At 38.9% G+C, this 17,632-nt stretch overlaps 1 protein-coding gene across 8 annotated transcripts in view; it reads left to right on the top strand.

Moving 5' to 3' along the window:
• The window catches only part of BMX (BMX non-receptor tyrosine kinase), a 63,637-nt gene that overhangs the window by 16,107 nt on the left and 29,898 nt on the right, over positions 1-17,632 (top strand). For 4 of the 8 annotated variants that reach the window (XM_063634549.1, XM_055269237.2, XM_063634553.1 and 1 more), the window contains 6 exons: positions 1,923-2,004; positions 6,598-6,717; positions 8,408-8,472; positions 12,818-13,059; positions 16,051-16,128; positions 16,804-16,857. In XM_063634549.1, coding sequence (XP_063490619.1) covers positions 1,923-2,004; positions 6,598-6,717; positions 8,408-8,472; positions 12,818-13,059; positions 16,051-16,128; positions 16,804-16,857 — 641 coding nt within the window. The remainder of the gene's footprint in view (positions 1-1,922; positions 2,005-6,597; positions 6,718-8,407; positions 8,473-12,817; positions 13,060-16,050; positions 16,129-16,803; positions 16,858-17,632) is intronic. The other 4 variants (XM_063634550.1, XM_055269238.2, XM_063634551.1 and 1 more) reach the window with 3 other exon arrangements.

Consider the following 17,632-nt stretch of genomic DNA (forward strand, 5'->3'; position numbering starts at 1 on the left):
CTAGGAAAAATAATGATATTTCAAAATAATCTAAACAAGGCTTGGAATATTCCCACATGGGAGTTGGGCATTTTGCTAAAATCCACCAATCTGCCTTCCCTGGAGGGAAGCGAAGCAAGACAGGAGCGTAAGTCGCAGTGACCTGACCTGCCTCAGGTCTGATCATCTCTTTTAACAAACATTGTTGAGTATCTCCGACGTGGTACACAGTAGTAGGCATACTATGGGGAATAAACACTGCCCCTACCCCAGGGCATTTACAGGGAAGTGGCAAAATAGACTAATACACAGACCAATACAAAGCAGTGAGGGTGAGTGTTAAGATGGAGGCCAGCAGAATGCATCCATGGAGTCCCAGGATGTGGAAGCTTCATTCCTCACTCCAAGAGGCTAGAGAGATATTCTATTGGAGGTGACACTCAAGTTGGGAAGGACAAGTAAAATTTAACCCAGCAAATATGAGAAGGACAGTGGGACAAAGGAAGCAGCAGGTGTCAAGGCACTGATGAGTGAAATAGTATGACACATTTAGAGAGCACTAAGTAGTCCCTATGAATAGAGAAGCCCATGTGACAGTGAAAGAGATGAGCCTGGAGAGGTGACCATGCTAAGGAGTTTTCATTTTACCCTGAAGTATTTTAAACAATGGTATGGTATAGAGTGTATGCTGGCAGTACCTTTTGGAAGTGGCCTAATCTAAGTCATGCCTTACTTTTCTTATAGCATAAAAACTTACATTTCTGATCTAAAGTTAGATGGATTGTCTTTCAGATGGCCTGACTACCCAGTGCTAGTATTAGGAAACTGTGGCCAAAAATGAAATACAATAATCCAGTTGATTAACAACCCATACTTCCCATTTGGAAAAAATATTACCAGGCCAGGCACAGTGGTTCATGACTGTAATCCCAGCACTTTGGGAGGCCAAGGAGGGAGGATCACTTAAGGCTGGGAGTTCAAGACTAGCCTGGGCAACATAGCGAGACCTCATCTCTACATAAACATTGTTTTCATTAAAAAAATTACCCAGTTGGGGGAAACCAGGGGAGGGCATGCTCATGGAAGATGCTGCAAACTCACCTCATAGAGGCATAGGTGCTCAAAAGATCACAGGCTTTGGAGCCCCCACAGAGTTCCTAGTTCCACCACTTATACTTGTGCAACCGTGAACACATACTCAACTTCTATTTCTCACAGAGTTGAAATAAGATTAAAATAGTGAAGTAGCTAGGAAAGAGCCCAGCAACTAGTAAGTGTGTAACAAATGCTGTGTATATTTACCAACAAGAGTTGAATAAACTAGAGAAGGATCTGGAGAAGATATTGTAATCTTCAAACGTTTAAACATCTGTCTTAAGAAACAGAAAAGTATATATTCTGGGGATTCCTGGGGTGCCACATGATGAAACAGATGGAAGTAACAGGGAGACATATTTTTACTCAATGTAAGTATGAACTGTATAATGATCAGAATATATGGATATTGGCAGAGATGACACAGCAGAGTAAAGAACATTCCATCCCTGAAGGTATTTTTAAAGATAGAGCAGTTAAACATTTTCCAGTGGGCTGTAAGGAAATCATGCACTGGGTAGGCAAATGGACCAGAACAATACTAAGACACGTGTAATGTCTAACATATTAATGTCCATAGTCCAGGGCGTCCCTGATGAGAACTCAGTGTTCAGCACTACTATTAGGTACATCATCGCCGTAATTTTCCAAAGTATAGAAGTGTCTGGGATAAAACAAATTGATAGCTGGAGGGTTTTTTAAGCAAATTTTTTTCATCTAATTCCAGAGCTGATGTATACTATATAAGCAAACTCAAGGTTTCTTTTGGATGACAGAAAGTTTGCAGGTGCACCAAAGTGAAGTATGGTGCAATTATATATAAACACACCAAATATTTTCCTTTCCAGATTGTCTATAAAGATGGGCTTCTCTATGTCTATGCATCAAATGAAGAGAGCCGAAGTCAGTGGTTGAAAGCATTACAAAAAGGTAATTCAAAAAAAGAAATGTTGAAAGAGAAAGGCCAAAAAAAAGTCATAAAAGAGAGTCGTTTTTTGAGGCTTGGTGGAGGAAAGATATGGCAGTAAAAAGACTCAATGCCAAGAGACAATCTACTGATTTTCCTACCAACCTCAGGGAATGTGTCAGACTCATCCTCATTTTTGCTTTCTCATTGTCACATACAGGAAGCCTGTGGATCGGATTCCCTGGCCCGCACAGAGCCGGTATTGTGCCTTCCCAGCAGCTTAGGGGAAGCCAGGCCACCTGCTCTCCACTCAGTATGCTTGCATTTACCAGGGGAAAGTCTAGGTCATCATGGGGCTATGTCAAGTCCTGTAGCTACCACACTTTTGATGTTTATAGAAAGTTACATCTAATACTTATACTGAGCATTTACCATTTGCCAGCTACTTTATCAAATGCTTGTAAAACATTTTTTTAGGTAACCCTCTTGAAAACTCTATTGAAAGGGGTAATATTATTCTCCATTTTTCAGACAAGTGAAGTTTTTAAAACATAGCCAATGTCATAGATATAGTAATGAGGGACTCAGAACTCAATAACCTAAACCTGATTTTTTAACCAATACATTGTAAATGCTAGGCAAAACTGAAGATTTAATGAAGCTTTTATTCAGTGATGTTTACGCCGCCCTGGTAACAACTTTTGGTAGAAGGGAGAGAATCATTGTTAATGATTTGGCACTATAGTATTTCCATCTGTGATATTTTCAAGATGGGTAATGGTGTGAAGACAATATTTAACTCAAATGAATGTCTCCACTTGTGAAATTTCAGGTATTATGCTCCTAGATGGAGGAAGATTTTAGCTTAGTTTAGTTTAGTTTAGTTTAGTTTAGTTTTAGGTTATAGTTCTTTCTTGGTATACTTCAAATTACACACAGTTACTCCACTTTGATGCAAATACACCCTTTTCACACATAGGGCTTAATTTTTCCTTTGCATAAAAAGGTTTAGCAACCCATTCTGCAGGTAGCAAGTGGCCATTGGGGGACAGAAGCTTCCCTCTACCCACCACCAGCTCATTGAAATGAGAAAGGCAACCCCTCTAGAGTTAGACACACCTGCAGCAAAGTCCTGCTTTGCTGTGTCATCTAATAAAATCATCTACCATCTCTGGGTTTAAGTTAATCCTGACCTGTCAAATAGGAGATCACATTTCTTTTCTCCTAGAGCAGTCACGAGCCACAGATAAGACACTCATAAATATATTAAAATATCTTATGCACAAATATGAGTCACTGTGGTTACTGTAGGGCTTCTAGGAGGAGCTCTAAGATTCTGCTTCCCATTTAGTCTCCTTTGGTGGAATTTCCTGAGCGGTAGGTGCTATGTCCTATGTACAGCTCTTGGTCATGCCCTGCTAGATCTCATGTGTCTGAGCAGCTCATGTGAAGACATACGAAATGTAAAGCAAGAGCAGAGAAAGAAGCAAAAACACATCTCCTAGCCCCTCATAAAACTGCAGAGAGTCCCCATCACTACAGCTGCCATAGGCACAATAAGTGGTTTGTCTCTATGCACAATAAGTGGTTTGTATCAGTTAGTGATGTTTTGGGCTGCAGGTAAAAAGGCATCAAACAGTTGCTGAAACAAATCCACTTTTGTTCTTCTCCCATAGTAACAAATGCAAAGATAGGCAGTCAGTCAAGGGCCAGTGCAGCAACTCAGTGAAGTCAGTAGGGATGCAGGCTCCTCCTAGCTTTCTGCTCTGTTATCCTTAGAGGATGCAGGAGAGATTCCAAGCCTTCCTAGAAGCCTCCCTGCAAACTTGTGCTTATGTCACATCATCCAGAACTATATCTGATGGCCATTGATGTGTACAAAGGAGGCAAGAAGACAGTATCTTTTTTTTCCAGTCTCTGTGCTGGAAGATAGTGAGAAAGAAGGTGTGTGAGATTTGCTGTCAAGTTGGCCAACCAACCTGCTGCAGGAAAACAAAGAGGTTCTCCTGCTCAAATATTCTCCCCTACAACGTTTCATTGTGCTATAATGACTCCTCCTGCCTTTTGTGTCTATTATTTGGCTCAAGCATTATAAACTGAGGTAGACATTTAAGACAGAATTTTCCAGATGTTAACCTACACTTGGAAGGTTTGGGCTGACTCAGTGGTAACATAGGAGTGTGTGTCAACTATCATGGTTCTGAATTCAGCTAACCAGATGTGGAAAAAATGTGCCCTTCCTTCCAAAAATTAAAACAGAAGGGGGTTTTGCAGAGGAGTTGGCACCTGTACATCGTAATGTAGTGGAAAAAGCCTGAGGCTGAGTCTCAGTTCTGCTATTTATTAAGCTTGTGAACTTGAGTGATTGTACTAGCTCTCTGCACTTCAGTTTACCTAACTCTGTGAGAGGTGTAATAACAATAGCTACCCCTCAGGTTCTTGAATCGATTAAATTAGAGGACATATGTAAAGGAAAACATGTAAATGTAAAGTCCTATAGATATACGAATATATGAGTTCCTCTTATTGTCATTATTAGGTGGTGAGACTGTTGCAATGTGGACTTTTGGATTTGGTTGGAAAAAGAATTAGTTACCCAGGAAACCAAATCCATGTAGTAAGGAAATAATAGGAATCCCAACACGTGGAGGCCAGAAGCTTAGAGAGCAGGAAGGCAAGTAATGTGCCCAAGAGAGTGCAATGGCCATTTGGAACCAAAATCAGCAGCTTATGTTTTATAATTTTAACTCTTTTTGCCTTTTGTGATTTCTGTCATAATTTCCCTTTAATTCTCATTAGTAAAGTTTTTTAATGCCAGCATTTTCAGCTAAACTGAGCTAAGTTAAATTAAGGGAATGATATCACTAAAGCCCACTGTTTATTGAACATCTACTTACTCTGGGCCAAACACTGCTGGGTGCTTTACATACATTATCTAACAGCCTCCCAATGACCCAGCAAAGTAATTATTATCTCCATACGCTTCCTTGAGTCAGGACTGTAAGGATAAGCATAACTCTCCTGGGATCAACATAAGGAAACCTCGAGATGAACATAAAGTCAAGAGAGAAAGAGTTAAAGGCACACATAGAACCAGCCCTTCTCACCTAGATACTCTTCTTAAAATATACTAAGATCTTGTAGGTTTCTCTGTTGTATTTCAAAAGAGGCTAACTTGTTATAGATTACAATTTCATTTATTTGAATTATACATTGCCCTATTCCCGTGGCTTTTTAAAATATGCACATATTCCTAGGAAAGTAGCCCCATAAACCATTCATTCCTTAGTATAAGCATGTCAAAGTCACAGAAGTCAATGAAGGGATGAGAAACAGTTCTAAATTAAGGGAAACTAAGTGCCATGTTTGATTTTGAATTGGATCCTTGATCAGAAAAAAAGTGAGTGATTATAAAGGACATTATTGGAATAATTGGAAAAATTTTAAAGATGAAATATATTTTACATAATAAATGCAGCCATAAAAAAGAATGAGTTCATGTCCTTTGCAGGGACATGGATGAAGCTGGAAGCCATCATTCTCAGCAAACTAACACAGGAACAGAAAACCAATCACTGCATGTTCTCACTCATAAGTGACAGTTGAACAATGAGAACACATGGGCACAGGGAGGGGAACATCACACACCAGGGCCTGTTGGGGGATGAAGGGCAAGGGGTGGGAGAGCATTAGGACAGATACCTAATGCATGGGGGGCTTAAAACCTAGATGATGGGTTGATGGGTGCAGCAAACCACCGTGGCACATGTATCCCTATGTAACAAACCTGCACATTCTGCACATGTATCCCAGAACTTAAAGTAAAATAAAAATTTAAAAATTTTAAAAATTAATAATAATAACATTGTATCAGTGTTAAATTTCCTGAGTTTGATAATCGTATTACAGTTATATAAGGGAACATCCTTGTTAATATAAGTTATGTACTGAAGCATTTATGGATGACATTATTTAGGTCATACCATCTACTACTTCCTCATAAATTATTAAGCACAATATAATCATGATTTTAAAATTTAAAAAATAATACATATGTACAGAGAGAAAGAGATACAGCAAATGTGGCAATCAGTTAATAATTGGTGAATCTAGGTAAAAGGCATATGGATGCTCTTTGTATTAATCTTATTCTTGAAACTTTTCTGTACATGTGAAAATTTTCACAATGAAAAGTAGATGGAAGTGTATGTTTATCCAGGCCTTTTTTTTTAGAACCTTTTGCTAAAATTTAGCCCCACCCTTACCCTTCTGCCACAAGAAAACACCATGTGTTGTAACCCACTCACTTTCTTTACAGATACATCTCTAAAATCCTAACATCAAGCTGATCTGTATATGCATTTTACTAGTTATTTTTTCTTCAAAAATGATACGTAATTGTGTTGTTCTCAACACACTCATGGTTAGACTTTTTTTTCTTTTTGGCTTATTAACTGTTGAGTGAAAGACCTATATCCTTCCGGAACGATTTGCTCTTACCTTGGTTGCTGGCCAAATGGGGTTTTTATTGTTCTGTGATAAAAGCACTTACTGAATGTTTCTCCTCTTGGATCAACGTTTGCTAACGTCTTGTTTTCTTCCTGTCTGCTCCTCAGAGATAAGGGGTAACCCCCACCTGCTGGTCAAGTACCATAGTGGGTTCTTCGTGGACGGGAAGTTCCTGTGTTGCCAGCAGAGTTGTAAAGCAGCCCCAGGATGTACCCTCTGGGAAGCATGTAATGTGTGATTCCTCTGTTGGACTGGACACTGAGTGGATAGCGCTCCATTAGGCTAAACCTGCCAGAGGCCAGAAGAGCTTGCCAGAAAACAAGATGTGCCAGATTGGTTGGCATCATGAAAATTCAGCCTTGCAGATGCTATGTGACAAATGAAATCTCATTCTAGGGTCAATTGAGTCATGGTCATTAAGATAATAACAATATTAACATCTGCCATTCTTTCATTTCATGAGAAACATTTTTAAAATTTGAATCATTAATCAAGCAATGAGCTGTTATTTCCTCCCATAATTTTTCTTGGTTCAGGATAAACTCCAAAAAGGTAGAATATGTTAGATATATCATCATAGCTCAAACAGCTAGGTTTCCAGTTTGATAAGAAAACTGGCTCGCTCTTCTTATAAATAACAAAAATTACGAACTGAAAAAACAGCATTATTTTTAAAAAAAGAAAGATATAATTTAAGTAACACTTTTCATCACCATATATACTAAAATGATGGTCAAATTTTTAAATGTATATTTAAAGCAGTTTGCCATTCTCTATATGTGTGTTAATTTCTTCATGACATGAGAGAAGGGGTTGCTTTACGTGAAATCAGATTCTATCCAGAGTTGTATTCCCAGGGAAACAAGAGGGACTTATATATATTTAAAGTTTATAATTATTTAACATAAAGTTGTTGATAAATACAAAATCAGATAACTTATTTTGGTAACGGTTTTACCAGCCTGGACAAAATATGCCTGGATTACAATGGCTTTAAAGAATTGAATGAGATCAGCTACAGAATAGAACTTCATGAACTGGAAAAGATACAGGCATATAAAATATTTTTTAAATTCGCTTCATAACAGTATTGATACCCAACAATCATGTTAATGTTAATACTGGTCATTTTACCCCCCAAAAATCAATTAATAAATATTCATTGTGTTTTCCATCTTAATTAGACTATACAATGAATATTTATTAATCTCAACTAGATCACATTGCTCTATATACTCATGAATTATAGTTATTTAATGAACTATACAGATTGGCTGCACATGGGTCTTCCCTCCACTGTAAGGGACTGAGGAGTAATGTCTCCTTATGGTATTAATCATTTTCCCCAGTGGTTTTGTCTGTGGTCTATTATCATTACCTAGCAGGTCAGATTCCAGCTTTGACCATGCCCTAACTTTCTGGAAGGAGCAGGAAAAAGGCCAGAGAGAGCACTGCCTTGGGATTGCCTTCCTAGGCTCTGTCTGGATGACACTCACCATGTGTTCTGGGTGCCACAGGTGCTGTGCCTCTGAGGAAAACTACAGAGCGTAGAGGTGTTGCAGCTCCTGAGCAGCTGTAATACTGTCTATCCGTCCAAGTATAATTTATTCCCTTGGCTTCTTCTGCTGCGCTACTGGGAAGTCCATGGGCATAACAACTAAAAGAGAAAAAGTTGGGTGTCTTTATTTCTTTTTGTCCAAGATGCCTTGATCCCTCCTCTTTCCAGGATACATGGCCTACATAGGAGTTGGGCCTTATATAGGAAAGCTACAGAATCACTCCAGATGTTGTGTCTGGATTGACTTAATCTGGAGTATTGCTCACACAAGCGGGTTCATTCTTTTAATTCATAACATTGAGTGTTTCTCTTTGTTTTGTTTAAAGTTCCTTCTGATATTACTTTGTTTTAATGTTCAGATGCTAATCTGCATATTGCAGTCAATGAAGAGAAACACAGAGTTCCCACCTTCCCAGACAGAGTGGTAAGTCAACATTCTAAAAATGTTTTTCATGGTCAGGATATATTAAATAAACCAAGAGTTGCCAGATTCAAGACTAGAAAATGTGGAATTCATTTAGACTTCTCAGCAAAGAGAGAAAAACCATGAGCTCTAGATAATAGCTATGGGTGGTATTTAATAATGGATTCAAATTCAAATATAGAGCCATTGTAATATCTCATATTTTTGCATTTCATTGTTGTGTCTTTTCCTAGCCAGTAAGCACATAAATAGTCACCAAAAAAAAAAAAATGGGTGCATGCGGGAGATGTCCTTAAGATGGCATCACACATAACAGGCAGCTGTTATTAGCTGTCATTCTTTCCTTACCATCAACATGGCCAAGACTGCTTCATGGAAGTATCCTGGTGTTGAAATGAAACTCTATAGGACAAAAGCAGAAAACAACATAATTCTTTCCCTCCATTATCCCTTCAAAACTATTCAGTGGGTTTTCTTCCCTGCTTCCAAATAAAGTCTTTGCCAGATTCCATAGTTTTGCAGTCAATCTCAAATGATAAAAATGTCCCCATTGCTTGTAATTATGAGAACAGCCTCTGAATTGTTCCATCCAATGTTATTATCACATGACTGCAAACATCATTCCAAGTTAGACATCCGTCACCTAGCTTGGGCCTGCATCACCTGGCAGCATGCTTTTGGGGAGGGATTTTGGGAGTGCTGAGATTCACGGCACTTTCAGAGTTAGTTCCAAGGAAGATGAGGTCTAATTAAAAAAAGACACACATAGCTGTTTCTATCATGATTTGGTGGTGGTGGTATCTGAGTGAGTTTTCCAGCATTGATTCTTTATCTCATGGGAGACTTTTAGGAATTTCCTACTGAAGGGCAGATCCATATGTAGTTTTATGACAGGGGAGAGATCCTGATCCCCAGCTCTTGGATTTTCAGCCCTCAACCTTTCAAGATGGCTGTCAGCCAACTTTTTCCCAAGGGTGGAGTTGGCCTATAAGAAAACAAACAAAACCTTGATTGCTCTGGTTAATTAAGCTGTATGCAGCTCTTTCTCGAAGTACAGGCTACTGCTGTCTTTTTACTCTACTCTCTTGGGTTCATAGCCACAGCCTTCTGTTTTTAGGATTCCCAGGCAGGTGTGAGCCTCCTCAAATGCCAGGATACACAAAAAATGGCTTCCCAGTGGTTCTCTGGAAGTTCACCTGAAAGCAAGGGGACATCTCCACCCATCTATTGGATCTATGGTGTCTTGGGTACTTATTTTCAGCTACACACATTCGCACACACTTCTCTCTTTCTAAGTAAAAGCCACATAATTTTTGTGAATCAACATGAAAGAAAAAAATTATCCATTATTGTAGTAGACTGAATAATGTCCCCCAAATTTCACATCCATGTAGAACCTCAGAATGTGACCTTATTGGAACTAGGATCTTTGCAGACGTAATTAGTTAAAGATCAAGATGAAATCACACAAAAGATGAGAGTGGGCCATAAATCCAATGACTAGTAAGATGAGAGGACACAGAGAGATACACAGAGGAGAAGGCCATGTGAAGACCTAGGAAGAGATTGGAGTTGTGTTACCACAGGCCAAGGAACACCTGTTTCTCAGTCCATTTGTGTTCTACTAAGGAATACTTGAGGCTGGGTAATTGACAAAGAAAAGAGGTTTATTTGGCTCACCATTCTGCAGGCTGTACAAGCAGCATAGCACTGGCATCTGCACCTGATGAGGGCCTTAGGCTGCTTCCACTCATGGCAGAAGGGAAGGGGAGCTAGTGTGTGCAGAAATTGTATGGTGAGAGAGAAGAAACGAGAGAGGGAAGGGAGATAGCAGGCTCTCTTCAACAACCAGCTCTCATGGGAAATCATAGAGTGAGAACTCATTCACTACCATGAGAATGGCACTAGGCCGTTAATGAGGGATTCACCCCTATGACCCAAATACCTCCCATTAAGCTCTACCTCCAATACTGGAGATCACACATCAACATAAAATTTAGAGGGGTGGAATATCCAAACCATAGCAACTTGGAACCACCAGAAGCTGGAAGAGGCAAGGAAAGATTTTATCCTAGAGGCTTCAGAATAAGTATGGCAATGCTGAAATGTTGATTTTGACTTCTAGCCTCTAGAACTGTGAAATAATAAATGTTTGTGGTTCTAATCCACCAAACTTGTAGCAATTTGTCATGGTAGCCCTAGGAAACAATTATAATGGTTAGGAGTTTTTACTTTGTTATTAGCAACATTGCTGTTTGGGTTTGAAAATATGTCTCAGTCCTGAAGCTTGAAAAGTATGGCCCTCTAAAACACCTAGGAGAAACGCCCAGATTAGGCAAATCTATAGAAACAAAGGGTGATCAGTGGTTGCCTGGGACAAGAGTAGGGATGAGAATTGACTGCAAATAGGTATGAAGGATCTTATTGGAGTGATGGAAAGACTGGGCTGTGGTGGTGGTTATACAAGTTGATAAATTTACAAAAGTCACTGAATTCTGCACTTTAAAAAGGATGAATTACCAATAAAGTTTGTTTTTGACAACTCTAAGAGCAGAAGATAATTTAAGAGCCAGAAACCATTGCATCTAGTCTCCAGCAGGGAACTTTTTGGCCAATATATTGAAAATTATCAGTTAGGCAAATCACTGGCTAAGAGTTCATAAGCCTGTTTTGATTATAAGCTTCCCAAATGAACCAGGGGTCAGAGAGTATCATGCAAAGTATGCTTTTCTTTGTTTTGTTTTTTTACCAGAGTATTCAGTAGAGGGCTTATTTTCTGAATGGAGGAAATAAAAATCAGCTCTCTAGCTGTTCTGTTCAAAGAGATTTCCTTAAATGATTTCCATTTCAGGAACTTCCCAGTGCATTTTTCTTTGGACATAGCCCACTTCACAGTTCATAAATAACACTGTCCTGCATAATTAAAATTTCCAGAATGTCAAAGCCTTCAGTAAATGAAATCTCTGAAAAAGTAAAATGAAGCATGAAAAAAATATTAAATGCATCTCTTTCTGTCACACATGCACACACAGACACACACACACATATTGTGAATTTTTAACTGAAATATAACATTAACATTGAAAAGCACACAAATCCTAAGTGTTCAGCTTGATGAGTTTTCACAAACTGAGCACTTCTCTATAATCCACCCTCAGATAAAGAAACACAACATCACAGAACCCCAGGGACACCCTGATGTTCCCTTTCAGTCACTACTGCCCTCCAAAAGTAGTTGCTAACCTGATTTATAACATCATAGATTGTTTGCCTGATTTTGACTTTTATATGAATGGAATTATAAAGTGTAAAGTCATTTATTGTGTGTCTTTTCTTCAATTTATGAGATTCGCTTATTTTTTTAGTATGTGATTGTATTTACTGTCATCATTGTACAGAATTCAGTTGTGTGAATATACAACTGTTTTGGTTTCTTATTACTGTTCTAACAAATTACCACACAAATTTAGTGACTTAAAGCAACATACATTTATTCTCTTATAGTTTGGAAGATCATATATCTAAAATGGGTCTGCACAGCTGTGTTTCCTCTGGAAGCTTTAGGGAAGATTCTGTTTCCTTGCATTTTCCAGTTCCTAAGGGGTACTTACATTCATTGGTTCCTGGCTTCTTCCCCTGTCTGCAGAACCAGAAGGTCACAGCTCCTCTGCTCTCTAACCTCTGCTTCCATCCTCACAGCTCTCTAATCTCTGACCACCTCATCTCCCTTTTATAAGGGCCATTTTGATTACATCAGGCCCACCCCCACAAAATCCGGGATAGTCGCCCCATCTCAAAATCCTTAACTTAATTACAATCTGCAAAGTCTCTTTTACCACGTAAGGTATTCACAGGTTCTGGGAATTAGGACATGAACATATTCGGGAGACCATTATTCAGCCTTCAACAACCACAACATGTTTATTATTTTATCCTCTTGATGGGCATGCAGGCAGTTTCTAGTTTTTATCTAATTAAAATAATTCTGCTATGAACATTCTTTTACAGGTCTTTGGTTTCCCTGTTGGGTATATATACGTAAAATTTATGAGTCATAGGGTATGACCAGATGCACATCCAGATTTACTAGATTCTGCAAACAAATTTCCAATGTTGTTGTACCACTTCATACTCCAACTAGCAAAAGTATGAGTTCCAGTTGCTCCATATCCTTGCTCATACCTTTCTTCTTTCCTTGCCTCTTTCCTTCCTCCCTTCCTCCTTCCCTTCTTCCCTCCCTTCCCTCCTTCCTTTCTCTCTCTTTCAAGAACTGATATACTTGTCAGTTCCTGGTACCTGAATCTGTGCCTCACTGTGATGTATTAAAATCTCTTCCCCTCCAAAGCTGAAGATACCTCGGGCAGTTCCTGTTCTCAAAATGGATGCACCATCTTCAAGTACCACTCCAGCCCAATATGACAACGAATCAAAGAAAAACTATGGCTCCCAGCCACCATCTTCAAGTACCACTCTAGCCCAATATGACAGCAACTCAAAGAAAATCTATGGCTCCCAGCCAAACTTCAACATGCAGTATATTCCAAGGGAAGACTTCCCTGACTGGTGGCAAGTAAGAAAACTGAAAAGGTAATCCCCAGCTTTCAGATGGGCTGCCCAGCATGTAGAGTAAACACTACCCTGCTGCCCTGGACCTCAGCCTCAAAGCTGTTGATCCAGGTCTTAGGCTGTCCTCTCAGAAAATGTTCAGTGCTTGAGCCAGAAGCCTGGGGAAGCAGTGGCTCCACTGGGGCTGAGAAGCAAAGATTTTCCATTTAAATTATCCAATCTAATGATCTCAATAATGCATGATCATTGTATTCCCTTCCCTTTCTCCTCCTTCTCCCCCCAAATATCTCCACATTCCAGAATACAGAATCTTTAAAATCTATCCTTTATATGAAAGAGCTTAGGATGGGCTTACTTTTGTAATGTGCTTCAGTATCACTAGCCAAATGGCAAATAGCATTTCAAGCAAAGCCATGGCTTGCCTTCTTGGAATGTACAACCTCACCTCTCCTGACCTGATTAGTCTTCTCACAGTTTTTAGCCTAAAGATTCTATCTAAAGCCAGAATTGAAAATTCCTAGGCCGGGTGCGGTGGCTCACGCTTGTAATCCCAGCACTTTGGGAGGCCGAGGCGGGTAGATCACGAGGTCAGAGATCGAGACCACGGTGAAACCCCGTCTCTACTAAAAATACAGAAAATTAGCTGGGCGTGGTGGCGGGTGCCTGTAGTCCCAGCTACTCGGGAGGCTGAGGCAGGAGAATGGCGTGAACCCGGGAGGTGGAGCTTGCAGTGAGCCGAGATCACGCCACTGCACTCCAGCCTGGGTGACAGAGTGAGACTCCGTCTCAAAAAAAGAAAAAGAAAATTCCTTGAAGGCAACATGTAAATTGTGTATGTATATATCTCTTGGTATGGCACTGAATTTGCCGTACACTTGATGCCCAATAAATGTTGAATTGAATTGCAAGATGACCATATGGAAAGGGTCAAGTGACTCCCCTTCCTTATTTCCTGTCTCAGACCTCCTTCCTATCATGTTATCTACTCTCTGCCATCTTCTCACTCAGTTATCAGCATCCCTGGAGGGAAGTCATGTCTGCCTTTCCCCACAATGGATACAGAGCATCTCTCTGACTCACCATGTATCTCTTTTCTTAGTTATTTTTCCCATGTCCTTTTATTCCTTTGTTCTTTCCATCCTCATCATTTTCGCCTAAGGCCAATTACTCAAAGTTTCAATAATACAGGGCCATACAGAATTTGAAATAATGTAAGTGTATTCTTCTTGATTTTTTTTTTTCAGTATAATAAGCCATGGTCCCTTTCATTCCAAAGTGGAGCTAGAATCCTAGTGTATTAATCTATACCTGGTGCCTGAGGGATGGGGGTTACATTTGTGTGCCTGTAGCCCACTATTCTTGTGGAAGGAGAGGATCAGTAAACCCAGATGCAAGGAGAGTGAAAGTCATGTTAATTGTGTTCCAGGTGCCCTTCCTGACAGAAACTCCAGTGATTCAGTGAGAAAGGTGTGAGGTGAAACTGACTGCTCTGTTTTCAAATAACCAGGAAGAACTGTTGATTCACATGGGGTTGCTGCTACTATTGAGTTTTTGACACTCCCTTAGATTTGCACCCCCTTAGGCTTAGTCCCAACTGTGGATTTTCCCTAGAACTTCAGGAAGCTAGTTATTTTAACAAAGCATTGATTGATCACCTCTTAGCATGAGCAGCATTGCATCTGCGAGTGAATTATAATAATTGCTAAAAGGTCTTCATGGAGCTTGAGTTTTTAAAGTGCAGCCATGATTCTCAGCTCATATATGGGATAATACTTTTCATCAACTTTCTGTCATTCTTACAGTCTTCCCCTGAGCTTCTTTTTAATCTATTTTCTATTTAGTAAGATAATCTATGCTCCCATTAAATCATTCAAATATTACAGAATATTCCATTTATATTCCCCTGAAATGTTTTCTATGCACATGTGGCCATGTGCATACAAAAGCAAGTAAGTTCTCACGATACAGTCTTTGCCATTTGTTCTTTTCACTTGACATCTTCGGTATTTTTCCTATTTGAATACAGGAGGATACACCTGACTTTTAAAATTTCATTTTCATTTAATTTTGGTGAAATATACATAACATAAAGTTTACCATCTTGATTATTTTTGAGCATACAGTTCAGTAGCGTTAAGTACATTTACATTGTTGTGCAAATTACCTGATTATTTTTAATGTCCGTAAGTACCAGTTGTATAGATATTAGGTAAACCTAAGTGATGCACTATTGATGGACATTCTCTAAGTGCTTTTAGAAACAACAAGGCTAAATAAAAGCTATTGTAGTGGGCAAGGCTCTTTGGGAAGGTGGAGAGAAAGGCATTTTAGAGTTTAAGGGCTTTATCTAGGCATTCCTTGAAATAGAGCCAGGGGAGCATTTCCTTGCTAAGGAAGCCTGTTTCTATGAACTGTGGTTTTGAAAAAAGTCTGGACCATGAAGGCAAATAGGAAATAGGTTCTACATTCCAGATAAAACAGCCTTTAGACTTTGAGAAGTAGGCACTTCATGCTCTGCTTAATACCCCAAATAAAAGAGATAAAACGATCTATGGCAGAGGATGATGAAAATCCTCCTTATCCATCTGTGTCCAGAGGAGTAAAAAGATCAGCATTTTCAAGAATTTTAATTGTAGTCACAATAGCTAAGAGGAAAATAAGCTATTTTAAATTATATGAGTGACAGAATGCTTGCATATATATAAGAAAATCAGGGCAAATCCAGTCAAGATGATTTATTAATCTAGATTTTCCATTGTTTGGGGTCTTTATGAGCCATTATTAACAATTTTCTTTTGTTTAGAAATGTTGCCAAACTACTGCTTTTATTGGAATGCCTGAAAGAACCAAAATGTGAAAGTAACTCATTAGCTTAAATTTCCCAAACGAGTGAAATGTGTGGGTCAAAATGTCAAATAAAGCTAAAGCATATCTGAGCAAAATTGCTTTTGTCATTTAAAATTTATAAGTAGACATATGTTTATAAACTTACAAAATGTCTCTTTTTTGCAGTAGCAGCAGCAGTGAAGATGTTGCAAGCAGTAACCAAAAAGAAAGAAATGTAAATCACGCCACCTCAAAGATTTCATGGTAAATCAAATTCAGATATTCCTCTACATCCAGAATATGCTTCCATTTTCAGGAAAACTAACCAAACTTGCAATAATTTTGCAGCTAGGCTTTGTACTTAAGGTAAATATAAACCAAAAAAGTCTATGTAGTTTGCCTCTCTGAACCCTGAATGGATGGCTTTTGGGTTCTAGTTTTTCTTGCACTGACTTTTCCTAGCCAGCATCCATGACATACACCAGTAGTAGCACAAACATTGGTATATCTGACCCAGGCATCTCTAGCAGGAAGAAAAGCAACCTAGAGTTGAATACTCTTCCATAAGAATAGCTATATACACAACCCAATTTTTTTAAACTTTATACTGCAGCCATCTCTGAAGGAGTCTTCATCTATTTCATGAGCCCACTCTTTGGAAAAAGTCAAAGAAATATAAGTTCTTCTGGGGGCCTCCTGGGGATCTCCTGTATCAAAGAACCATTCTTTCATTAAAACTTGGCATAAGCCCAACTTTTGAGTGACTCTGTCTTTACTGTTGCTGTGTTGATACCTTCCCAGGTGCAGAAGGAGAAACCTAACAATCTAAATGTTATTTAGGTGGATAAAATCAGGGTGGGATTTGATATTGCATGGCTAGGCACTTGGATTATTTCTTGGTGCTTTTTTGCACTCACGTTTTTCCCAACTCTTCTTAAGGGAATTCCCTGAGTCAAGTTCATCTGAAGAAGAGGAAAACCTGGATGATTATGAGTGAGTATTGAAAGTCTTCTTTCAATAACCTATGTACCCTATACATTATACCTCCCACACACATACAAACATTGCCTGTGTCCATAATTTTGCTGAGGCCTGCCTCTTATTGTTTTAAATAATATTTCAGTATTTCAGTCAGTGACAGAGCAGCAGAGTCCTACGCCTAAGGTTTTGTTTGTTTGTTTTTTTTTTTGTTGTTTTTTTTTTTTTTTTTGACAGGGTCTCACTCTGTCACATAGGCTGGAGCATCACATAGGCTGAAGTATCTAGAATAGATACTTCTACTCTCTTCCTCAAAGACATTAAAACAGGTGGCTGAGACCGTCTCAGGAGGCTGTATTTACATGGGTAAACTCATATAATGGTCTGGGCCATTTATCTAGATGACAGGTGACAATGAGCTGGGTTGTTACCAATGAAAATATTTTCCCCAAAACTGGATTATCTAAATTGGATGCAAATACTCATTGGATTTATCATACGTCCAGTGTCACCTTCATTTCACTTTATCTCTGTAGATGTAGCATATAATGTTTCTGCTCATTATTTCTTTCTTGGAGACCTCTAATTAAGGTGATGTTTGAAAGTTCTTATTAACATTGAGTAATATTTTTGGAGAAGTTATTAATGATGCAGTAATTTTACAGGGTAGCACAAATGAGACCCTGAACATGGCAATATTTATGTCGACAGATCTCTATTCTTAGGATGACCTTGTCTTTTTTTTTCTTTTTTTTTTTTTGAGACAGAGTTTTGCTCTTGTTGCCCAGGC

This window comes from Symphalangus syndactylus, chromosome X, assembly GCF_028878055.3.
Source record: "Symphalangus syndactylus isolate Jambi chromosome X, NHGRI_mSymSyn1-v2.1_pri, whole genome shotgun sequence".
Classification (NCBI taxonomy): Eukaryota; Metazoa; Chordata; class Mammalia; order Primates; family Hylobatidae; genus Symphalangus; species Symphalangus syndactylus.